Genomic DNA, 26,593 nt, shown 5'->3' with positions numbered 1-26,593 from the left:
GTCAGTTAAATGCAAAAAAAAATCGGGCATCTTTGTTATATTGTTTGCCTCTAATAGTTTTGTAAACGCAAAAAACAATACTGTGAACTTCACAACGTCCTCGTCATTGTCTTACCAAATTTGATTGCTAACTATTTGCTTAATCTCCTTATAGGATAACAACTTGTTAACACACGGGAAGTATTCATCTCTCAATCAAGGTATCCCTGTACAATAAACATAGTTGGACACTTTGTGTCCTCTCTGAATATTAAACTAATGACTAGCGCAAACTTAACAAGGTTGAATTGAAACTTAAGACCTTTTAATCTGAGCCACTTTTCTCTCATTGGGTTCTCATAGTTAATCATACGAAGTAACATTGCATGCATTAAAACAACACTAAACCTTAGCTCCACCAAATCTAATAAGTGTATGAAACAGGTTGTCCGAAAAATAGCTCTCTGAGTAAGCATTAGTTTGTTCCTACTTATAGTCACAGTTTCTATCTTTGTTTTAAGTGACATATGCACTTGCAATCCGTATGCCTCATGGAATTTGTATGCCCCTTACTAATAGTTGATTGCAAATGTTTGAATAATATATTCATTCATTTATTACATTAATGAAAGATTAATCAAACAAATTGAATTATCATTAAATTAATATGGTTGAAGTCAACTAATTCAATTGACTCTATTTTTCGAAATTAATAATGGCCTTAAAGTTATATTTTAAAATGAATTTTTTCATGGCATATAAACTATACATGAAAACTGTTAAATTTGATGTGAGATTACTTTTTTCCTTTATTTACTTCATTTATCTTTTTAATGAGTGTTTCTAATATTTTCAAATAAATGCGCTAATCTAAAAAATTTAAACTCAATCATTGGCATACTTGATAATTTTCAATCTCTCAACTCAATGATGGATAAGAAATTGAATAATTCTATATTTAATAATTTTAAAAAATTTAAAACTTAATCACCTATACTTGATTTTCAATCACCGACAAACATAAAATAAATTGTACTCAATTAACTAGCTTGAGCAACATTTTTATAAAAAATTGATATAGGTGAGATGTGAAAAAATGATAAAAACTGGTGATAGAAGGGTTGGTGGCAGAAAGGGTTAGCGGCAACACCAACCTGCTCTTCCACTTTAACCTAACAATAAACAAACATTTTGATTTGAATTGAGTTTGAATTCAAATTAAAGCAATAATTCGATTCAAATCAAATCGATATTTATATTAAATCACTTAATTAAATTTTGTGTAAAGGGAAACCTTACCTGTTGTCCTGTCATTGCGTCACTACTGCCAATCTAAGAAGTTTCTTCATGCATGGGAAAACAATCCGATGATTTTTTATGCTATATATGTCTAATACTCTTATGTTATATTATATGATCTTCACGGGAAAGCAAGTAAATATGTATGCTTTTGTAGAAAATATTTGCAAAAGCATACATATATGTACATTCACGTGAATGAACACATAGAAGCAAACAAACATGCAAAAAACACATAGAAGCAAACAAGTATACAGAAAAGTATTATGCATATTCTTAAGAATATATTCTGTGCAATATTCTAGGCAAAGACTATATTATTTGCTTCTTTACATATTTTATATGTTTTATATGTCTCACACTGAGGCCTTCCTTTAGATTGCATGCTTTTCATGTGCGGCTCATTAGATTATTTCTCTATGTGCTGCTTCAAAATTAAATTAACGCCAACCAAAATTTAGGGAGATAAGATTAAGTACGTTTAAATTTTTTAGATAAAATTATTAGATTTAATCTAAAAAATTTAAACTTAAAAATTTTTAAATTCACTTAATTTTATATGACATATATATAAATCTTGTTTCAAATATTGATACCAAATATGTTCCAACATTTAAAGTGGTAAAAATGTTTAGGGTATGAAAAGTATGGTATAAATGTATAAGTAGACTTAAATTAGGATAAAAAATTCAATATCCCTTAAATTGAAGCCTAGGCTCAATAGCCTAGTACCTAACCCTTCCCCTATTAACAAATAATATTTTTATTATATTTTCCCTTTAAGAAAACTAGATTAATCTTTTGGATGGAAAACATTGGGGGTGTTAAAAAAATTTTGATAATCGAACCGAAATAGTAACGAATTGATATTCGAATCGAAAAATAGGATACCTATGAAACTGATTTGGTTACTGGTCAAAATATTAAGAAAACCGAAAATTCTATTTGCTCTAAGTGAAAAATTGGTTAACTAATAACCGATTTGGTTTTCAGGTTTAAAAAAAATAAAAAATTTTATACTAAAAATTAAAACTTATCTTTTACTATTAACATAAAAAGTCAAAGGTTTATTTAAAGAAAAAAACTTTTTATCTTTTGCTTTACTTCCATCCTTGGACTTCTCTTTTTCCTTTCTTTGTATATCTCCAACCAGCCAACCAGCTATTGTGTAGAGTTGTTGCAATTCTAGAGTTGTCTAAAAAGCAAGCAACCAAGGATCAACACGTCTCATCTTCTTTTTTATCCGTTTTTCATTTTCTCTTATCTATTCTTGCAAGTTACAACAATCTTCATTGTCATATTATTTTCTCTTCTTTATTCTTGCAACAATCTTCACTATAATGCAATAAGCTTCATCTTCTATTCTTCTTTATTTTCACTTGCACTGTTATCTCATATTTTATTTTTCTTTATATGTTATCACCAAGTCTATATTATTGATTTTGGGATTGCAAAAAGATATCCAAATCCCACCACGAACTACCACATTCTTTATAGGTGAGTGTTCAACTATGAAGTTCTTATCAAAAGCATGAAAATTTGGTTTTCTTAGGTTATTGCCTTTTCTATTGTCTACATGACATGTTGATTTTGGGTGATGGTCTACTTATATTAACCATATGAGTGAAGTTGATGATACATGTCTTTTTTAAAAAGCTTTTTGAATGTGTTTTCCTAGAGTTTTGTTACAGTAAATTCTTGTTGACTAAATTTACCACTTGTTTGATGAGATATTGCTTCATGAGGTGAAATTTGAAGGGGTGGGATTGATGGTTAATTGCATAAAAAGAGAATCCACTTGAGATGGCAATGAAATATGAAATATTTTTTTTATTTTAATTTTATTTTAATAAAATTGTACTTTTGTTTGAATGAGTTAAAGGTTTTGATTTTGTATTTTGATTGATGAAAATAAAGGGTTATACTAGTAACTTTTATTTTAATAAAATAAAGGGTTGTCTTATACTATTAAATTTTCACTGATGGAAATAGTTGATTGAGATTGTTAGGGCTTCAGGAATAGTTTCATGGATTAAAGAAATGCAAAAAATGACAAATACACGTTAATATAAGTTCAAAGAGGTTTGATGATATTGTTTTATTGTGTTTTATTAGCATGATAATATTTACAATTTTATGTTGTCTACTAACATAATAATTTATTGTTATTGTAGATGTCATCTATCGATGATAACAATGAGAATTAGGGTGTAAGTTCTACAAAAACTAGAAAAAATACTTCTGATGTGTAGGATCATTTTACAAAAAAATGATTGTGAAAATAAAGATAATTGGTGTGCTGTCGTAGGCAACCAAAAATTAAAACCTATACTTCTAAAAATATAATGTGATAGTGCAAGTAAAGAATCGTCCCACGAAGAGTGTCTAATCTAATTTCTATACTAACGTGAATAGGATTAAAGAGAGGGAGTTTGTTTATAACGAAATAAAAGTAAAGAAACAACTAAAAAGCAAATTAAATTAATTATCAAAATTAATGAGAAAACACGCCTTGGTCCAAGTCAACATTCACCATCAGAACCTCAACAACTGATCATTGATGCACGAATAGATTTATTCATACTTTAAATATTCACCATTGGAATTACTTTCCTATCTCTCCTTAGTCATAGTTAATTAGAAGCAAGTGATCTACTTAACCCTAACTGTCAAACAACCTAAGTCAAGCACTATAGATTTAATTTGAAAGCAACATTAAAAATTAGAGAGATCAATGAAACTAAACAACACAAGCACAAGCAATTGTATTTAATTTAGTCGAACGTTCTTCTTAAGATTTAATAATCGCTAACGTAGCAAATCATTAACCCTTAGTTGCTTCATAGATTAGAAAAATCAAACTATTACGGATTTGATATCTAATCTAGCAGTAGGTTATAATGAATAATTAACTAGTAGGCCTCCTAGCAATCAAACAAAATAACCATTGAAATAAATCAAACACAGAAGAACAATCGATACTCAAAGCATAAATTGAACAATAAAACTAATTAGATCTCACAGTTTATAAATTATGAGGTTTCAGTTTTCTTTGACCAAGCCAAATAAATCAGCCACGCAGGGCCATGGAAGAGCACACAGAGAAGAGAAGAGAAAAAAAAATAGTTCTTCCGTTTTCCTCTCCTAGAGTCCTCTAATAATAGGATATTCCCACTAATTATGGGAAATATTAAAAATAAAATAAAAGTCCTGATTTAAATAGGAAAAGACAACATAGCAGCTGTGAAAGTCGTCCACAACCTGGAGACTTCTAAAAGAAATATCATGCATCTGATCTGCCACTAATGTCACAGAGCAGGAAACGTTCCAGTCCGGGTGCAGCAACTTAAAGCCCGATTTCGACCCTGATTCGATCAGTTCTAGACAAATCCTAAAACATGAAAGTTGTAGATATCTTTCTTGGCTTTCCATAGCATCTTGAATCGTCTCATTTGGAGCTCGGATGGGAAAATTATGCCCAAAATACGGAGACACGTCAAGCTGTCCAGAAATTGTGACATTAATTCCGTTTTTATTCAAATGCCTCCAAATGTTACCTAAATCAAAATTTAAACTTAATAAGTATAATTGGGCATAACATAAACATAAAAGACTAAGTATTAAGGAGTAAAATTATAGCATTATGCAGTCTTATCAATAATGTTACAGCTTCATGTAATTATTTTTGGGCTATCATTGCTTGTCCTAGCAAAAGTGGTACTAGTTCTTTACGTAATCATTTAAGTAGATGTAAAAAATATCCTTTGAATGTGGCGAAAAAGAGACAAAAGATTTTAATATTTCAAAAACACACACATGATCCCTCAAGTGATGTTAAGGCTACTTCCACACATCCTTCACTTTACTCTTGGAATTTGATCAAGATTTAATTAGACATGTTGTAGCAAAAATGATCATTATAGATGAGTTACCTCTTGGGTTTGTGAAGCGAGAGGGGTTTCGTGAGATGATGAGTGTGGCACAACCTAGGTTTCAAGTTCCCTTGCTTATTACTGTGGCTAGAGATTGTTTTAAAATTTTTGTTAAGGAGAAAGAGAAGTTGAAGAATTTCTTTGTTAAGTTCCTTTATAGAGTTTGTCTCACAACTGACATATGGACATCTTGTCAGAACCTCAATTACATGTGTCTTACAACTCATTTTATTGATGAGGATTGGAAACTAAACAAAAGATTCTAAATTTTTGTCTTATTTCGAGTCATAAAGGTTTAACTATTGGCAAGGTAGTTGAGAGTTGTTTGCTTCAATGGAAAATTTCTAAGATACTCACCATAACTGTTGATAATGCAAGCTCTAATGATACAAGACTAAATTATCTTAAACAAAGGTTAGAACATTGAAATAATAGTGCATTGAATGGTGACTATCTTTATATGAGATGTTGTGCACATATATTGAGTATAACTATAAAAAAATGGTTAAAAGATATGGAAGATTTTGTTTTTAGAATTTGTTCCACTGTAAGATATGTAAGGTATTCTCCAATGAGATTGAAAAAGTTTAAAGATTGGGTGGAACAAGAAAAAATTGAAAGTAAATGTTTGTTGGCTCTTGATGTTGAAACAAGATGGAGCTCAACTTATTTAATGTTAGATGTGGCTATAAAATTTCAAAGAACATTTGACTTGTTAGAGTTTTAGGATAGTAAGTATCAAGTTGAGCTTAATGGGGATAAGTATAAGGGTGTGCCTACACCCACTGATTAGGAATATACTCATTATTTGTTGTTTTTTTAATAAAAATTTTATGATGCAATTTTACGTGTGTCTGGTTCTCTTTATGTTATAGGTAATGCATATATGCAAGAAAGATATGGCATTGGGTTGAAGATTTCAACATGGTGTAAAAGTAATTATCATAAATTATGTCAAATGGATAAAAAGATTAAGGAAAAACATGATAAATAATGGGAAAATATTGATAATATTAACTTAATGTTGTTCATTGCAGTGGTATTGGATCCTAGGTACAAGTTAGAGTATGTGAATTGGGTTATTAATCATTCATATGATGTTGTTGGTACTAATAAGTTGAAAACAAAAGTAAAAGAGACTTTGTATGTTTTATTTGAAGAATACGATTTGCTTAATATTTCTCATAGTATGCAATCAACTAAGGAATCTCAAAGTATAAGCAATGTTGATATTGGTGATGTAAATCTTGATCTCGAATATTTAATGATGGTTATGTATAATGAAGAAAGGGCTGGACAATGAGCTATGCAATCTAAATCTAAGTTGGATAAATATCTAGTTGAAGACATTGATGATGATAGAGACAAGAAGTTTGATATCTTGAATTGGTGGAAAATGAATTCACCAAGATATCAAATTCTCTCTTTGGTAGCACGAGATGTTTTGACTATGTTTGTTTCAACTATTGCACCTGAGTCAGCTTTTAGTACTGGGGGTCGTGTATTAGATCCATTTCGTAGCTCTCTTACTCCTAAGATGGTGAAGGCTCTTATTTGTGCACAAGATTGAATCTGAAGATCACGTGAACCATTCATAATTGAAGAAAGCTTACAAGAGATGGCAAATATTGAATCAGGTAAAAGTAAAATTATTCACAAACGTGCATAAATAATTTGTAAATTGCTTATGATATATGTTGTAAATATTTTGATTGTGATTTAAGAATTGTTATATTAAAGGATATAATCATGAAATGAGTTATTTATATCTTACGTATTAACTATATTTAATATTATTTGCTTTTCATTTTTTAAAGAATTTTCACCTTCGCCAATAGAAACTACCACCATTCATTTGGAGGATGATTAATACAATCTCTCTAGTCTCAATGCCATTTTGTCATCTTCGTGGTGAGTTATTCAATTCAATCTCATACTTTAGTCTTAAGTTTTTATGTCTCTATTTATTTTTTTTATTTTGTGTGTTGTTCATTTAGTTACATAGTTATTGTTTGGAAAATTTATTAACTATATGTTCAACGTCTTGGTATGTGAAATAAATGATATTTATTTTTTTTATTTTGTGTGTTGTTCATTTAGTTACATAGTTATTGTTTGGAAAATTTATTAACTATATGTTCAACGTCTTGGTATGTGAAATAAATGATATTGAATTTATATTTAGGTTTAAGAGAATTTTCTAGTGCTAGTTATTTTTTAACTTATTTTCTTGATTCATTAATTATCTATAGGTTGAAGATATTCTCATAAAGTACAAAAAGAATATGTTACCGATCTATACCAATTGTTGCAGTTTTTCAATTTATACATATTAGTTAATTATCCTAATTTTTAGTTATTTTGTAAATTAATTTAATACTCGATTGAATCATATTTATATGTATTTATATTAAACATAGTATCATTTAAAATTTACTTAACTTTAGTATCAAATTATTTTAATTAAAACGTTCAGTGAAAGCTGAAATTAGAAAATAAAACAATTCATATTAAAAACTTAATTGAAATTTTGAAATATTAATTGTTAAAATTCGGTTCAAAATTGGGTAACCAAAATTTGGATCGGCTATCCAATAATTTCAGTTTGGTTATAAATTAGTTAATGTATAAAATGGTTCGGTTTTGGCTCGTAATTTTTATAAAACTGAATATTCTGTTCAGTTGGCAAAACCAGTTAACCGATTTTGTTCACCCCTAGAAAATACCCTTATACATTTAAGGTCAAATAAATTCAGTTTTTCTTGTTAAAAGAAAAAAATTAATAATTGATAATGATACCCATCTACTACTATTCAAATAAGTATTCTTGCCTAAATTGTTTTCTCTATGTTTGTGGATACTTCTCTATCAATTATTTTTTTGTTTTAAGTTTTTCTTAATTCAAATATTATTTTCTTTGTTATTTATTTGTTGTTTGAAGTTTATTATATTTTATTAGGTTGAATGACTATTTTCCAACCTGAACTTTGATGAAAAGATATTTGTCACCGTTTAAATTTAAAAGGTTCACTTATCCACTTATTATTCACGTTTGTTAATAACAATTGTTATGTAGAAAAACAAGAAATTTATTTTAAACTAACAAAAAAATGGGTAACACATAAAAGTAAGTCATTTAACCTCATTCAATTGGTAACCACCTTTGTTTAAGGTTGCAAACGAGTTGAGTCGAGCTTGTGTTAGAACCACTCTCAAACCAGGATCCAATTTGATATTACTTGACTTGGTGAGTTAGTGAATTATAACTTGAATTAAGTAAATTATTAATAAAACCCTAAAAGTTTTTAATTTTGAACTTACACCATTAAAATCTTATTTTTTTCAACCTTTGAATATATGGTGGTGATTAATAAATATATATGTTATGAGGTTTTAATTATAATTTTTAACATAAAGGGGTTAAAAGTAATTTTTCAAGCTAAACTTGAGTCATCTTTTTTGTCTTAAGCATGAACTCAAGTTAAGATCTTATTGACCTGACGATATATACAATCTTAAGTCGAGCTCAAACTAATCACTATTCAACTCAGTTGGCTAGTTTACACCAGTTACCTTTGTTACATTGACAATCTCTATAGCTTTTTCGATTGAGCATTTGGTATCCTCTGTTGGCACATTGAATTACTACTCTTCTGTTAAATTTTGGAGTCGGCTGGGGTAGTGCAATCCCTCTCAATTGTTAGGTCCATTAATTATAAAATTTTTAGTGGTGCATTGCTTGCTCCATAATCCCAAAAATTATAAAGACAAAAAATTCAAAAGTCATGCTAACTTTAGCAACTCCATTAAATCGTAGTTCAAATCATTTTGAACCTTAAACCATTTTAAAACTTCACTTGAATTGAATTACCACTAAGACTTGACTGAACTAGTTGGGTCCAATCCAAGTTTCTAAACCATGGACTTAGGTGGTTTACCCTTTATATCCAATGAGTCTCCTAAACAATTTAAAACGAGGCTATCAATGATGTGACATAAAGATTTTTTGTAACATTGAAACATTATAAACCCTAAATTAAAACTGTGATAAATAATAAATAAAGTGAAATCCAGTGTAGTTTTTTTTCCCGACTAAAGAACTTTAGAAAGTAGAGAGGAGAAGATTTGCAATTTGGGTTTTGTTTGTTGCATTGAATGGTTGAAAATTTTTGGGTTTCTATGAAAGATTATATCTTTAGAAAATGTGTAATATTTTTATTAGGTGGAATGATTATATGCAGCCCAAACTTCAATCAAATAACGATCATTAATAGTTTAAATTTGAAAAGTTTATTTGTGCACGTATGATTTAATTTTTTAATAAAAACTGTTATGTAAATAAAGCAAGAAAGTCATTTCACAATAATGAGTCGAGTTAAACACGAGTTAGAGTCACTTGAGTTCTACTCTTGAGTTAAGCATCAACTTGGCATTGACTAGTTTAGTGAGTTTACAAGCTCATAACTCGATTAGAGTAAAATATCAATAAAATTTTAAAAATTTTAATCTTGCACTTACACTATGAGATTTTTTTTTTTAATTTTAAAAATATGATGATAATTGGTAAATATATAATATATAAAGTTAAAATGTGATTGTTTTTTTTTTTTTTAATCCAAGCTCATGTAAGCCATTTTTAACTCAAGCTTAAACTCAAGTCAAGATCTTACCAACTCAGTGAGCTTGAGCTCTATATATATGCTCTTGGGTCGAGCTTAAGCCAATTACTACTCGGTTTTGTTCAGCTTATTTGCACCTTTTCCTCCATTACATTGATAGTAATTATAATTTTTCATTGAACATTTAGTATTCTTTGTTAGTACATTGAATTTTTACTCTTCTGTTCAATTAAAAGTTTGTTCAAATTCTAATCGTTGTTATCTTAGCTTATTTGTGCGTAAGAATCTAAATTCAATATGTCGGTTTCACATCAGCAAGAGTCTAATCAATTTTTTATTACTACTATTATAGCTTAACTTACACAAAATTTTGATTTAAATAAATCTACTAGTACGAGAAATTGCACCAACAATATTATAATCGGAAACAATTTGATATAGATGTGGAGAATTTAATACAATGATGCACCACTAAAGATGTTGAGAGAAGAAAGAGAGGGAAGAGAGAATAGAAGAAAAAAAAAGAGAAAATAAGGACTTGGTATCTCTATAATTTTAGTAAATATAAATAATAAAACTATATATACAGCTTTATATATATATAATGATATTTCATTATGTGATTAAACGTTGTTTTATCTTTAATTTTTAACAATCTATTTATATGATGATATATTATTTATTATATATAAAAATTGTATATATAATACTACTTAATATAAAAACATATTTATAATTGACATTTGTATTAAGTGCATAAAGTAGTTTTGTAATCCACTAAAAAGGGACAAATTAGGAAATTAAAGTGACACCAAACAATTTTAATTAACAAAAGTGGATAAAGAACCGAAAAATGGATTTTTCAAACTTAAAGGGTACAAGAGTAATTTAATCAAAGTTTTGGGTGGAAGAGGTATTCAGGCTTTTTATTAAATTAAATTAATATTGTGAAGATCATTTGTCTTTACCAAGCCGAACGGCCCATTGGTTTTACTTCGCTCTTAAGTTGCCGTGTTTCTTCTCCTCGTCGACTAACAAAAGGAATTTTGAAGCTAAACAAAATTTCCAGGAAAATTCACTACATTTCATTTAAGGGAAACCAAACATAGCCGATTCCGACCACCATGTGGGTGCAGATTCTTTGCGGTCTCGTAATTTACAAACTGTTCAAGCGAATTTTCTGCGGTGACGATGTTTTGGACATCGAAACCTCCGATTCTATTGCGATTTTCTCGGTTGCAAATAGGTTTAATTTTTTACTTTTTTTAAAGTATTTTCTTAAAAATTCTACTTATTTAAGCTTAATTATATTAATATTTTGGCTTTTATGGTTTCTGATTAGAAAGCTAATTTTTTATTTATTAATTTTACTAAATTTGTAGATTAGAGAAGCTTTATGGAGGTAAGGCACACGTGGGGCTCCGAATTCCGGATCCGGATACGGGTTCGAGACAGAATATAGATATTGTTCTTGTTACTAAGGGGTAAAGTTTTCATTTTTTATCACATATATTGATGTTCAAATTTTTTTATTTGTTTAGCTGATAAATAGAAGAATTTTGTTTCCTACTGTAGATTCTGGTAGAACGAGCTTAAATTAACTAGTTGTGTTTTAAGTTATGTGGTCTTGCTCAAATACCGATGGGTAATGCTACAGAGCCAAATATGTAAGAATAATACTGCATATAGAAACTCCTTATACAAACTCAACCAGAATAAATTGAAGTGTTTTAATAAAATTTGATGATTTTAAATTAGAGATAATTTAAACAAATTAGATTAATGATATTTTAAACATACAGGGTTCTTGCATCAGATTGTGGGGAATAGTTTGTATAATTATGTAGTTTTACTCAATCTGTAATGCAAAAACTTATGGCGAGACAGAAAGTTTCAGGTGGGGACCTGAAATCTTGCACTTTAAAATCCATTCCTTTAGCACATTAATGCATGAATTAATCTGGGCATAGAATTTACTGTCAAATGAATTTTCTATAAGAAAAAATTTTGTGAACTCCATAATTCCATGGCACTTTTTTAAACTTATGTATTTATATGAGTTGATTTGGAAAATAAAAAAGCAGATGTCAACAGAAAATGAGTAGCAAAATAGCCGTGTAAATGTCTAGTTTGACATTTCATGTAATGAATTACGGTAGCATAATCCTAGTTTTATTCTCTATTTATTTATTCTTTATTTACTTTCTCAATATTCATGGCAATATAATTAATGTTTTTTTACAGGGAGGCCGTGGTGGTTTCTGTGAAGAATTTTTCGGGATTTGTATCAATCAATGGAGATGGCAGCTGGGTTTGTGAAGGCCAGCATGGCCACAGAGCACAGCATTATCCTGACCCTGTAAGTCTCTTATATATGTCTCTTCTACAGTGACCTTAGGCATGCTTCTGGTATTGATAGTTCCACATGGCTACCCTTAAAAACTCAATCACTGTTATCTATGCTGAATTTAAGACTATAAAATTTATTGATCCTTTCTTGTTGCAGTTGCTGTGTTTGTATTAACTGCATATTATTCTATATCTTTATTCATTTCTGAACTTCATATTTTGTGGGCGATTTAATTTGTAATGACATTGTAATTATATGAATGAGCTAAAGTATTGCAATGGCATTTTTCATTTTTTAGAACTAGTTGCCATGTGTTGTGAGCTTAGTAGTATTTCATTGTGTACAGCTCCTTTATGGAACAATTGTTCTCCATTATTTTAGAAGATGTTTTGATCAGATTTTTAAATATTTCTTTTCATTTGGTTTTCTTCACCAGTCCTTAAGTCTCCAATATCTGTAGCTTCGCAGAGGATAATACACCACACAGATATTTTTATTAATAATTGTTTTTTTTTTTGTAATTTCTATGTCTCAGGTGGAGGAAGTTAAAAAACAAGCTTCAGTTCTTGAATCATATCTTGAACAAAGGGGAGTCGCCTTGCCAGAAGGATATTTCTCTTACAAAGTGATACTTCCCAATCCAAAATTTTGGTATGTGTTTAAATCTCCGTATTGGTGTGCCCAGGATTGCAGTTTAGTATATTCAGCTGCAAGTGGGGAGCTTCGATGTACTTTTCAGTTGCTTTAACTGATGAATGCATATCCCATTATAACAGAATTACTGTTTATATTGTCCCATATCTACTACTGTAATTTTGATGAAATATCTTAAACAATAAATTTATGCCTGTGCTATTGGTGATAAATGTAATGTGTTATCTATGTTTGAAGCAGCCAAAGACTGACTAGTTTTTGGGTAGAAAATTTCTTGGTTATGCACTTGACCTAGTTGATTATAGTGCTGAAACTCAACATAAATATTTTGTGTCATGGAGCTTTTTATTGCTTATAAATATTAGTTGCACTGAGAGAAAGATGAATGATTTTGATTATGACATTGAAAATATTTCAGAAAAGGAATTTGCATATTTGGAATCCATTTCAATAGTTATGCCCTTAACTGTGTTTATATTCTGAGGGCAAGGCACTGATTTTATTACACTTAGTTGTAAAATATTTGAGGACTATCAGTGATTAACTTGTGAAATTTGGTTTTATTTTTTTAGCTCCATTTATTCAGGCAATTTTCCGCCCGAGGTCATTACCTTTGAGCAGTGGACACTATTGAAACCAGAACAAAAAAATATGCTATCTGGCTGGATTAAGGGTGCCTTTAGTGGTGGAAAAAAAGAGATGCAGGAATCTATTAATCAGCAACTCAATTTCATTCTTGGCACAGCTCCAATCTGGGACAGGTTTTGGTGTTTTTTTTTTTTTAAATTTTTCTGTACCGTAATAGTCTGTGTGTATTTTAACTCTTTTTTTCTTTTGCATATATTGAATTATGCCAATCAACTGTTTGGTGGATAATATAGATACCAATCAAGAAAATCTTAGTTCATAGATAGTAAAACCTGCAATCCAATCGTCTGCATCATATGTATGTTACTCTTGTACATAAAGATGAACCTGAATAGTAGAGACTAAAGCACTTACAAAAACAGTGATGAAAACAAGTTTACATGTATGATTAACATACATATGTTAACTCTTGTATGTAAAGATGACCTGGAATAGTAGAGACTAAAGCAATTACAAAAACAGTAATGAAAACAAGTTTACATGTATGAGCAACATTTGTATGTTACTTATATGTATCTTACTCATGTTTGTAAAGATGAACCTGAATAGTAGAGATTAAAGCACTTACACAAACAGTGATGAAAACAAGCATGTTGTGATTACTTGTTAAAGTTATGATGTTTAATTTTTTTGCAAGGATTTCTGGTCCAACTCCCTGAATTGTCTGGTTGCTGTAAAAATAAAACAAAACTAGCTGTAATGAACTGTTTTACATAGACCTATCATCCTTGCTTCTGTTCTCATAGTGGAAAAAGATTGTGATCTGATAAAATGGCCACAGTTTATTGTATAAAATGTTGCTAAGCTGGTGCTAGATATTATCTCATAGATATCCAGACTGATGTTTTAGTCTAAGTTTTTTGGGTGTAGATGTGTGGTCCATCTTTTTCCAAAGAATATGTAAAATCCATGTTTGTACTGAAATTGCATGCTAGCACATGGTTTTCACATAGTAGGCTGCAATTAGCTGATTTTAGGTTTTTAAAATGCATAACTTGTTTATAATTCAATTTAATAATTTTTTATTTTTTACAAGTAATTTCTATATTAGGATCCAAATTCAATGGACAAAATTGATTCTGTGTTGTTTTCTGAAAATATATGCTTAGAGTCTCTCACTCTTGCTTGACTCTGGCAAGATCCTGTTTGACATTGATACCATGAATATTAGAATCTAGAACATTGAGGGTGCCCTCACCTTTAATTGTTTTTGTTCATTGACTTCAATTTAATTATATATTGGTTGGTTTGAATAGCCTTAGAATTTGGTTTGACCTGTGTCAGACATGTTGCATCCCACCAAGTTTGTGGAACAGATAGTATAATGTTCTCATATGTTTGGTTATTCTTTGATTGAATTATTCTCCATCATAAATTTGATGTGTTTTGTACATTGTAGCCATTTGAGGGAAAAATACAAAAACTTCACTATTTATTTGCAGGTTGGAAATTAAAGGTAATAAATATGTCCTAGGGGAATTTCTCGAATTTAAAGGGAAACAAGAAGATACACAGGCTTTGAGATCTGTCAAAAGATCGAAAGTGAGTCGTCTAGTCATCCAAAAGACAAGTATGTTTGGATTAGGTATTCTCTCAAGCATTTATAACTCTTTTCTTTTCTCTTTTATGGTACTTTTTGCCTAAGAAATGTGAACTTATACATCATATTTTAGACTGGAGAGGGTTGGGTGCTTTAAACCTTATGTTTCATCCATCAATCACTAGTACTTTGACTTGGTATAAAATTATTACTTCTATTAATGCTTTTCCATGTAATATAATCCAATTCTTTTATGCAAACTAAAATAAATTTCCTATTTTTCAATAATATCAAAATTTGTTCAGTGTCTAGGGAAGAAATTAGGTAAGTCACATGATCTTGGAATGCAAATTGCAAGTCATCCTGTTGCTGTAAATAAAAGCCTAATATGATTTACGTTTGAATACCAATCAGGTAAATGGATTGAAGCAAGATTTTTGTTTTGTTTTGTTTCTTGACATGTAAGAGCAGAGGAACAATGGTGAATTTATCATTTAAGGTTGCCATATTAGTTGCATTGTTCATAGAAGGCTTTTTAGGTGATCTAGTGGCAACAAATATCAATGCCGATGATGCAAAAATTAATTAACCATTCATGATCCAATTATTGTGCCTGAAAATGAGTCCATAATTCAGCTGTCAGCTCTCTCTCCCTCCCACCCTTGTGTGGGAAAAGAAAACCAAATATACGAAGATACCACAATCTTGTTTATGCTATAATGGTTCTGTTTGCCCTTATTTTGATTTTACTGTTAATTGCAATTGCAGCTCCTTCACGCCTCCAAGTTTTGTACTGTCCTCGTGACTACCGAAGTGAAGGCATGTCAACTTCTGAGTGGAAGGAAGTAACTGTGAGATCAAGTACTGAAGTTATATTTCAACCACAAGATTCTAGCAAAGTCCGGAAATTCAAGCTCTCTTCGATTCTCTCGATGCAACTGAGTGCCTGAAGATGTTTTTTTCTTGAGTTTGAAATCTATATTGTTTACCGTTTTGTGCACTTGAACCTTAATCCTTTTCGGTACAATCTAAGATATCTTGTAAATATTTATCTGGGAGACAGAATGAAAATTTATTTAATGTCATTTGAAGAAAAGTTAACATGAATCTGACCCTCTGATTTCTTTTATGGATGCATTGCTTATCGATGTCAGTATTAAGAACTCTTATCATAAAAATAGAAAGCTTCAAGAATCCAGGGCTTTTGGAATTTTTAGTGAGATTTGCAAGAATTTTGGCTTATGAAGAATTTGTTAAATATATATTTAGAAGTGTTAAACGTATTTGTCTTGTCGAGGTATAAATATGTTTTTATCCCATTTCCTCTTCAAATTCAACAAGTATTGCCTAGCGATGCAGCTGACGCTTAAGTTGAGTTTGGTTCACAAAAAGTGAAAGAGTAATAAAAGGTTACTATAAAAATAAATTATTTAAGAGATTTTTAGTTTAAATTATTATTATATTTATTAATCTTTGATAATTATAAATAATTATTATATTTAATTAAAAATAATAAATTATTATGTTACTTAATATTTTTGGATAAAAATTATTATAAAATATTTTTAATATTATTTATTACAATAATTAAAAATAAAGTTTTTTTTCTTAAAAATTAATAAGTAAAAATAAAATTATAACAAAATCAACATTACTTTAGTAATCTAATCTTTTAATATATAAGGTGGGATAATAATTAGATTATCTCATACTACTTGTTATATCATAATTGGTAATATTAGATTATTAAAATATTTTATTGTTCGACAAACTAAATAAAGTAATATCAATTATAAAAGATAGATTATTTAGGGGTGTTTGGTTTGGAGAATATTTTATTACTAAAATTAATTAATTACCTTGAAGATAAATTATCTTGATGATTATTGGGTATAAATTATTACTATGTTTGATAAAATTTGACAAATTGGATAGATATAAATAATTATTATGTTTTGGTAAGAGTAATAAAATAATATTAGTATATTATTTTACTTAAATATCCTTAGGTATAATTATTCTAAAATATTTTTTTATGTTATTTGTTATATTAATTGAAAATAAGATTATTTTTGTTGTAAAAAATTAATAAATAAGGATATAATTATAATAAAATGAAGATTATCTTAATAATTTTTTAATACCTAAAATAGAGATGGTAATCAGATTACCATTTATATTATTGTCATATCACTATTGATAATAAAATATTACTAGAATATTTTATTATTTATAAACCAAACAAAATAATGTAAGTAATAAAAGATAAATTACAAGAGTAATTTTTAATAAGTTCTAACCAAACGTACCCTTAGAATAAGATATTATATTTGTGAACCAAGCATCCCATAATGTTATGGCTTTTCGAGTTAGATCTAGCAAGAACCTCTCAATTACAACCAATTTTTCATGCCTCACAATAAAATAGTATTTCCCACCAAAGGTTTAGTCTTAAAACACATTTTCACTCATAGTTGACATAAATAGTATTTTTTTCATGCAAAATCAAACTCTATTAAGAAAAAAACTAATGACATAAGGGCAAAATATTAATTTTATTATTTATTAATTTAAACAAAAACTAGTTTTCTATTAAACCAAAACATTTTAAACCCGACAACTTAACCTTTAAAAATGTTTAAAAACTCATAAATTAATTTTTGAAATTTTTTTTAAACCTCCATATATTTTGAAACTAATATACTACCATAATAGTTGTAATATGACATTTATACTTATAATTTATTACATTACGTTCAACTTTTTTTTACTATAACTATCATTTTTAAAACTATTCAGGATAGGCTAATATATAAAAAGTTTTTAAAAGACCACAAATTTTTTGAATTACTAATAACCCCCTAAATTTTCTCAAAAAGACCCAAACATTTTAAAAATTATTTTAACACCGTAAAATTAAAATACAATTTATGAAAAATACACATATCTATAGGAAGAAAGGAAGAAAAGGTAAAGGTGGAAGTAAATAGAAATAAGAACTTTGCTATATAATTTGGATATTTAAAAGGTTTTTTTAATTTTTGTTAATTTAGACTTAGACGATAATTTTGAAAAATGAGATACATGAGATAAAATAATAATTTCACTTTCTAATATTATTATTTCAATAAAAGAGTGGCTAAAGGACCATTTCCCATACAAATTTTAGTCCAATCTCAAAATTATACACACGGAAGATAAAAAAACTCAAACCCCCATCTATGAGTTAACAACCATAAAAAATTTCAATTAAAGACAGGGGTAAAATTATTATTTTACTCCTAAACCATAAAACCTTAAAATTTATATTATTTTCCGCCCTACTTTTTAAAAACTAACACTTTACCCTATTTTTAAAGTTTGAAAAATTTAGATTTCACCACTAGAGTTTGTTTTCTTTCTCCAGCCACCACCATTTCGATCGACGATCGATGTTTTCCACTCATCTTCCAAATTTAGCCACAAAGGATGACAAAGAGTCATCTTTTATCGTTTGGAAGACATGATGAAGGACGATGCATCATTGTCCTTCATCATGTCATCCAAACATGACAACACTTCATTGTCCTTTGTTATGTTGTTTAGACATGACAATGTTTTGTCGTCCAGATTTCGATAACAAAAGATTGTTTTTCCTCAGAGAAGACTATCACTTCTTCTTGATAACCGGTCGAATTCTCTATGCCATCGAAGATGAAACCTAGAAAGAGGGAGAAGTGAATTTTTTTTAAAGTTTAATCATGGGGGGAAAATATAAATTTTCTAAATTAAGGGAGAGAAATAATATAGATTTTTAAGGTTTTATGGTTTGGGGATAAAATGACAATTTTACCTGTATCTCTAATTAAAAATTTTAACAATAGCTAACTCATAAGTGAGTGTTTAAGTTTTTCATTTGTCATGAATGTGCTTTTGAGATTGGACGAAAATTTGGGTGGGAAATTGTCCTTTGGCCTAAAAAAGTTTATGTAATACTCCTAGGTAATATAAAGGGCAATTTAGTCAATTTCTATTACTCAATTTTTTTTGGGTTTTAAATTGTGTGTATGCTCCTGTATCCAAAGATTGTGCCTATCGTGCATTTATTATAAATATCTTTCTGCATTTATATATGTATATATATTTAGATAATATTGGATTTGGAAAATTATCCATATATTACCTATTTGATTTGAGAATTAAAAACCATGGTCCCATGACGATCATAAATGTCAAACATGTGTGAAAGATGAGCGTGGATAGGGGATAATTGCCTTGAAGGTTACCATCTCCAGCCTATATGTAAAAGCCAAGGCGTTGGAAAAACAAAAAAAGAAGAGATTGATGAATTTGTTTGGATTTACTCAGCACCCATACAGAGAGAGAGAGGGAGAGAGGAGAACTTGTGCACCGATCAGGGAAGGAAATTATTAAGGAAACCTATACCACGGGAAGACCATTGAGATCGCCGGAGGAAAGGTAAGCCTTCAATTCTTATTCCTTCTTGCACCAAACTCTGTAATTTGGAATCCTGTATGCATGTGTGTGTAATTGTCATCGTATGAGCAATTTTTTAACTAACCTTCAAGGGATTTTGATAAATAGTGAAAAAACATGGGTCTATTGCAAATTAATAACAAATTTATTGAAACTCTTTTTTAAACTAGTGATTATTCTATTAATTTATTTTTAATTTTTTAATAACTATAAATATAAAGCTTTAAATTAAAAGTACGAATGAAGAAGAACACTCTTTTTATATTAAACAAAACAGTTTCATCCTCACTAAAAATTAAAATAGGGTTATAGAGAAAAACAATAAGGGCTACAAATCATTTCTTATTATTCTTTGGTAAAGACAAAAATATGTAACAAGTTAACTAAATTTACTGTACAAAACACAAAGCTACAGCAAAATATTTGGTTATAGATTAAGGGCACAAGATTTTTGAATGCATCATGAAATGTCTCTTGTATGTATATACATGAATAGAAAAGAAATTCAAGAATCCCAGCAGTATTCCCAAGAAGAAACTTATAAATTTATAATCAGCTAATACAAAGTAAAGAGAAACAAGCGTCATAAAACCACAACAAAAATACAGGGAACCAAGGAAGCAGAGGATCCACAATCTATTCTGGAGCAGAACACCTTGAACCAGAAGCTGGACAAGATAAACAAAAATATCAATTGAAATTGATTTAGAACTTGGCTCTGATATTTGATCTTGGACAGAAATGCCTTTGCAAGTTCGAATAAATCAACACAAGGAAACTTGCAGTATGCAAGCACAAACTTCCCATTTTGATAGCTTACCAAGAAACGATAAGCTGCGTGGCCAGGAGAGAGCTTTGCGACAGAAATGATGATCCCAGAACTGCTTCATAAATAAAACAAAAGCAGGAAATAAGTTTGATACCAGATAAATGTTACCAATTTTTGCAGAAGAACAATCAAAAGACTTAAAAGAGGACCTAAGATTCAACAAGGTGATCTCAGGCTCTTTTGTACCCATTACCACACCCTTCTAAATCTGTGCTTGCAATAGGGAAAGGTTTTATGAAACAAGTTGAAGTTTACACTTCAATGAATCATTTGTCATTGAGATACCAACTTGAGATTTTCAATGAATGCATGAAGTTCAACCATATTTCATGTTTGTTTGAAAGGCATATGTGAACCCAATAATTGCAAATCAAACAGAGATACCAACAGAACAATGATCTTGCACAGACAGGATGGCTAAGGGATATTCAATTAAAATGGTTTGTGTGAGGTCAGAACTGAAACAGAGATCAAGAGAAATGATTATAACAAAACGCCTCCCATCTCTGACCTCAACTCAGGGAACTTGAGCCGCAATAATGCCTCACAAACCACAAACAAAAGAGCCTTATTCTGGAGATTTCATCGAAGTAAGCTCTGCATCCTTTCCAGAACTCTGAATATTCTGTAAAAATAAAGCACAACACAATGAAGTGAACAAACGAAGTGCAGAAAATTATCATTTTGGATTTTAAAATGATCTATAGTTTGGTAAAGAAAAACAAAGCACGTTTCCATAATCATGATATTTTATGGTTGCACTAGTACATATATCAAGGTTGCCTCGAATGACCTTCAGGCTACTATTAAATTCAATAATTTTTTTTGTATCTTTTGTCTACAAAGTTATTGACTATTTCCAAGATAATGATAAATTTAATATAAAGAAAAGTTAATGATAAGGTCATGAGGACGCAAGACCTTATCCTCAAGAAACAATGATTAAAAGTAAAGGGAATGAGATAATACAAAGATAAGTAACTGTTAAATGAATATGTACCACTTTTTTTCTGTGTAGAAATTGAATAGTAGTATTAAGGTCACCCTCCCAGCATCCTAATTCGTCACACCATCCCTGTTTTACTTTTTGCAAACTTGGTACACTTAAGACTCCTTCAAAGAAAGTCTTCATATTGTGGCAATCCTCAACTATCAATTCTTCCAAAGCTGGAAATTTGAAGACGTAATTACCAGAGCAGAAGCTTGTGAGATTTTTCAAATTTTCAAGTGACAACAGCTCTAATTTGTCAAAAACAATTTCCTCAGTTTTTGTACCCCCCTCACTTGATACTACTTCTGCCATCATTCTACAATCTTTCAAACTCATTTGTTCGAGTTGCACCAAACTTTTGGCTATTGAAGATGATACTAAGTTTATCAATCCATCACAGCACCATACTTTTAGAGTTATGAGATTTTCAAAAGTTGCTGAAGACGGCAGTATACTAATCAAATTGTGGCAAAAAATTACTTTTAACATTTCAAGATTTTGAAGAATTGAGTCCAAATGAGATTTTTCTTTCCACATGTACTCCAAATTGAAAAGCCCCCATAACTCTAGTTCCTTTATTTGTGTGAGCATGCTTACATTTTTCTCATCTTTTTCACATAAGAATATCTCTTTATATGAACTCGATTGTAGTACAAGTTTTTTGAGATTGTTAAATCTTTGAAGGATTCCAATTGGAATGTTAGATGATTCATCCTTAATGATCTTAAGAATTTTCACTTTGGAAAACTGATGTTTTGGAAGCTGGTCTTGCCATGTAAGTGTGACGTCTTTTCCACTTAGTGTCAATTCATCTGACTTAGAGTTATCCTGATGATTGATCAAAAAATTACATAAAAGTTAATGTTTTCTTCAACATTTCTGTCATTACTTTTTTAACAAGGAGCAAGGAGAAAAATTCTGAATTTAGGCAACTAATATGTCATCCTAATATCGGTTATATTATTCAGCTTTAATTTGTGTGCTGAAGAGTTAAGAATCCACAAAAGAGAAGCCATTTTTAGTGCATGTAAAATTAAAATCTTGTAGCAATATTACTTCTATAAAAAATTTCATTTTATACATCAAGAATTCAACTTTGAAGGTGAATAAGAAAATCAAAGAAAAACAATTTTAAACTAAATGCATACCTCTTCTTCGTGCAGACGTTGTATAGTTGCATTTAGGTCACCCACCCAACCCCATTTGTCTTTATCCGACCAATCTTGTTGAACTTTCTGTAAACTTGGTGTGTATAAGTTTCCTACAGAGAAAGTCTTCATCTGAGGACAATCATCCACAACCAATTCTTCCAAATGTGGAAATTTCAATGCATAATTCCCAGGGCAGAAGCACGTGAGACTTCCTAAGTCTATAAGTGACAACAACTTCAATTTTCCAAAAACAATCTCATCTTCTGCTGCGACATCTGTCTTATCTGATACTATTTCTGTTATTATAAAGCAACCATGAATTTTCATTTCTCTCAACTGCACCAAATTTTTTGCCATTGAAGGTGTGAGTAAGTTCATCAATCCAGAACACAACTCTACAATCAAAACTGTTAGATTCTCAAAAGATGCTGAGGATGGCAGAACATTTATCATTCTCTTACAATTAAATACTTTTAGAACTTCAAGATTTTGAAGAAGAGAGTCTAGTTTGGAGCCTTTTCCCCAAAGGTACTTTGCATCAGAAAGACCACACAACTCCAAACTTTTTATTTGTATCAAGATCTTTGTATCTTTCTCATCCTCTCCACATGTAAATATCTCTTCATATTAACAGTCACTGAGTTCGAGTTTTTCCAGCTTAACCGATCTCTGAAGGATGCCAACCGAAATATTGAAAGCTTTATCCTGTTTGATCTCAATTGTACATCTACAAAAGTTTTCTGGAAACTGATGCAGCAATGTCATCATGTCATCCACTCTGCTTAGGGTTAATTTCTCCAAATTGAGGTTAATCTGCAAACAAATTAGACAAAATAAAGCTCAAGTTGAAGTTCTCAAACAATTTGACAAAAAAATATTGTATTTTATTTAAGCAGAAATATAATATGAAAATATTTTGAATCAATGCACAGGTAAAGTAACTTGTACTGAAGGCAAACAACATTGGCAAAAAGTTAACACATAAATGTTTTTCATGTTACTTTTATTTTTTGAAAAGTAAAAGTAAAAACGAAAGGCACTTACCTTTTCCACCAAGAAGAGGGGTTGTTTCTCCCAAATATTATGTTGACCCTTATTATTATCATGGAAGCTCATATATTCTGAAGTAAATACTTTTACTTTGTCACAATTATGCACCTCCAACTTTTTTAACACCGGCCATTCAGAAGTGTGTACTCCAGGATAGAAAGTTGTAAGTTCGGGCAAATCCTTCAGTTTTAGAAAGGTTACTCGTGGAAATACAAATATATTGTTTGCTTTTACTCCTTTTGCAATCACCTCCTTCAACACACTACAATTGCATATCTCAATGTGTTCAAGCCGCTCAAAGCTTTTCACCATAGAAGATGGAAATACATATTTTAGTTTTTCACAACCATCCACAATTAAGCGTGTCAAGTTTTGATAGCAAGAAGAAGTTGTCACAAGTTGACTATCCGAAAGTAGTTCAGCATTGACTGGAGGCAGTTTTACGAGCTCCAAATTGGCGACAACAACCTGCACACAGATTTTTTTTGTTGTAAAAGACTACTAAGAACATTCCTGAATCTTAGAATACCAAGTTTATTTATTTTATTCTTTATTCATTTTCAAAAAGAAATTCAAAATAATTTATCTAATAGATTTTAATTTACCCAGTTTTGCTTTCATTGTCTCTCTTTTGAAGAAAAGAAACCCTATAACATTGGTTCGCCACTCAAATGTTCATCAGTATAAAATAAACAAAAGCAGAATTATAATATTGTATATAATGTGATGCTGTAAAATCATAATTAAAACTTTTTTTTTGGGTGGATGGATGGAAATATGGAAATAAATAATGTAGAATAGGTCTTGATAGGCTAAATCAGATTGATCAGCAAATTCTAACTAAAACGTTAAAAAGGTGAGTAAATTGAAGAGAAAAGCCACCTTCTGTAGCACTACTTTTTATATTTGATATATAACAAAGAAAATAAGACTCATACCTCATATTCTGAAGAAAATATGTCTAGTCTGCCACAATTACACACCTTCAACTCCTTTAACATGGGCCAATTTGAATTGTGTTTACCATGACAGAAAGTTGTAAGCTCTGGCAATTCTTTGAGTTTCAACAAGGCCACCCTTGGAAAGTTAAATGTAGTAGTACCCTTTGTTTCTTTTCTGGCAACAATCTCTTTTAATTCCTTACAATAACTTATCTTAAGGTATTGAAGCTGCTCAAAGTTTTTGACTATAGATGATGGAAATACAAATTTTAGCTTTTGACAGCCATCCACAATCAATTTTTTCAAATTTTGATAGCAACAGGAGGTTGTTGGAAGTTTGTTGTCCCAAATCTTCTCAGAATTAATTGCTCCTAGGTTTAATTCTTCCAAACTAGGGAAAACAACCTGCTCAAAATTTAATGTAATGTCAGTATTTTCTCAGATAACAAAAGTTGCATTTTATTCATTTATATACTATGACATGCCATTAATGTTATAAAACTCTCTCTTGTCACTGGGCTTAAAGATATATTCTTAAGTATCTTTCTCCCTCTCCAACATAAGCAAAATTTAAGGTACCAGTCCACATACTAAAATTCTAATTTCAAACAAAGTTTCTTTTAATACTTTGAACATTTAAAAAAAATAGCATAAAACCTGAAATGAAGACCATTTAAAGAAATTCAAATCCAGACATATAACAAATTGGGATAAGGTTATCACAAATCAAACCTTTTTATTAAAAAATGGCAAGACAATAGCAATTTCCTCATCCTCGAAATTGATATCAGTGGACTGCAAATTAATTGTCAATTCTTTCTGTGTCCTTTGTGATATTGAAAATGTGTTTGCATTTGAGTAGAAGCTTGCAATCCTTGGAAGATTAATCAAAGTCAAGAAGCGTAATTGAAAAAACTCAATCTTATCAATTACTTCATTGTTGTTTGCTCGATTTTTGCTTTCCGCAGCAAAAATCTCAATCAAATTCTTGCAATCTTCCACCCTAATTTTTTCAAGCTGTGGAAGGCTTCTGCTAGCATTGGATAATGAGAAGACATTTTCCAACTTATCACAACTTTTCACTTCTATAATTTTTAAGTTGCAGAAAGACTTTGTTGAGGGTAGACCATAACATATCTTTTCCAAGTTAATCAAATTAAAAAAAGTCAGAGACTCTAGGAGTGGAAAGACATCGTGTGATATGCACTTTGTTGAGTCAACAATGCACAAGATGTTAGGATTATTATGGATATGAAGATATTTCAATTGAGAAAAACCCTTCTGATCTAATTCATAGAGATCATTCTTGATACCTTGCAATTTGTCTAAGCATAGGAATTCAACATTCCAGAAGCACTGCAATTCCTCTTGCCAGATGATAGAATTAAGATTCACTTTCAGTGTTCTTAAAGCAGCAGACTTATTTAATGAATAGCTTTCAACCTCCATGTACTCCCCAGAATCACCAACTATGAAGTACCCACCAAAATCAGTAGCCCCATCTCCAATTGATATTGTGTACCTTTCTAACTTTTTGGAGAAGAAGTCTTTTGGCAAAATTTGATCACCAGAAATATCTATTTCTAAAGTTGTCAATTGAGACAAATGCTTCAACTCCTCAAGTATTTCAAGCTTCCATGAAATAGAGCATCCACTCATATACAATTCTTCCAATCGAATTAAGCTTGATATAACATTCGGTACTATAACTTCTAGTTTCTTACAATCACTTAAATCTAATAACCTTAACAGAGTTAATTTACCTATTTCTCCAACCAACTGCTTAATCTTACAATGTCGCAAGCTAAGAATCTTTAGTTTTCTCAACTCTCCAATGATTGTTATATCTGAAAATTTGCCATAATTCAAACATAGTGTTTGAAGATTTATGAGAAGACCAAGAGATGTTGGCAAGGACAATTCCCTCAGGTTAAAGAAACTTAGAACCTTGACATTTTGCATCCCTACAAAAAAACTTTCAGGGATTTCAAAAAACCCTTGTATCCTCATACTGAAAAATTCAAGTTTTGGACAATCCAAACCTTGAGGCCAAATCTCACCATTCATATTACAATCAGCAAGTGAGATTTGAGTGCATTTTTCCAGTTCTTCATTTGACCATTCCCTCGCCATG

The 26,593-nt window shown here is 30.0% G+C and overlaps 3 protein-coding genes across 9 annotated transcripts in view; 1 reads left to right on the top strand and 2 right to left on the bottom strand.

The window, feature by feature from the left end:
- The first annotated feature begins 10,792 nt into the window (after window positions 1-10,792).
- On the top strand, window positions 10,793-16,128 carry LOC123205108. 2 transcript variants are annotated; one of them, XM_044621925.1, is made up of 7 exons: window positions 10,793-11,075; window positions 11,212-11,313; window positions 12,074-12,188; window positions 12,715-12,830; window positions 13,406-13,594; window positions 14,924-15,051; window positions 15,790-16,128. In XM_044621925.1, exons 1-7 carry the CDS (start codon window positions 10,954-10,956, stop codon window positions 15,969-15,971), a joined length of 954 nt encoding a protein of 317 aa, XP_044477860.1. In that variant the 5' UTR covers window positions 10,793-10,953; the 3' UTR covers window positions 15,972-16,128. The 2 variants fall into 2 exon arrangements, with proteins under 2 accessions (XP_044477860.1, XP_044477859.1); XM_044621924.1 differs by having other exon boundaries at window positions 14,924-15,066.
- Window positions 16,129-19,907: 3,779 nt separating this feature from the next.
- The window catches only part of LOC123205058 (probable disease resistance protein At4g27220), a 100,612-nt gene continuing 93,926 nt past the window's right edge, over window positions 19,908-26,593 (bottom strand). For 2 of the 6 annotated variants that reach the window (XR_006499725.1, XR_006499721.1), the window contains 2 exons: window positions 20,838-20,951; window positions 19,908-20,378 (listed from right to left, as the gene is read on the bottom strand). Coding sequence is in view for 1 of the 6 variants with exons in the window: in XM_044621865.1 (XP_044477800.1) it covers window position 20,951 (1 nt within the window). In the remaining 5 variants the exon portion in view is untranslated. The other 4 variants (XR_006499722.1, XR_006499724.1, XR_006499723.1 and 1 more) reach the window with 4 other exon arrangements.
- LOC123205061 (putative disease resistance protein At4g19050) lies at window positions 24,339-26,592 on the bottom strand. The gene is made up of 2 exons (XM_044621869.1): window positions 25,192-26,592; window positions 24,339-24,864 (listed from the first exon to the last, which is right to left on the bottom strand). The coding sequence occupies exons 1-2, from the start codon at window positions 26,590-26,592 to the stop codon at window positions 24,451-24,453; spliced, it is 1,815 nt and encodes a 604-aa protein (XP_044477804.1). The 3' UTR covers window positions 24,339-24,450.

This window comes from Mangifera indica, unplaced genomic scaffold (genome assembly GCF_011075055.1).
Source record: "Mangifera indica cultivar Alphonso unplaced genomic scaffold, CATAS_Mindica_2.1 Un_0001, whole genome shotgun sequence".
NCBI lineage: Eukaryota > Viridiplantae > Streptophyta > Magnoliopsida > Sapindales > Anacardiaceae > Mangifera > Mangifera indica.
The sequence above is the reverse complement of the archived record's forward strand: the minus strand, read 5'-3'. Positions and strand labels throughout refer to the sequence as shown.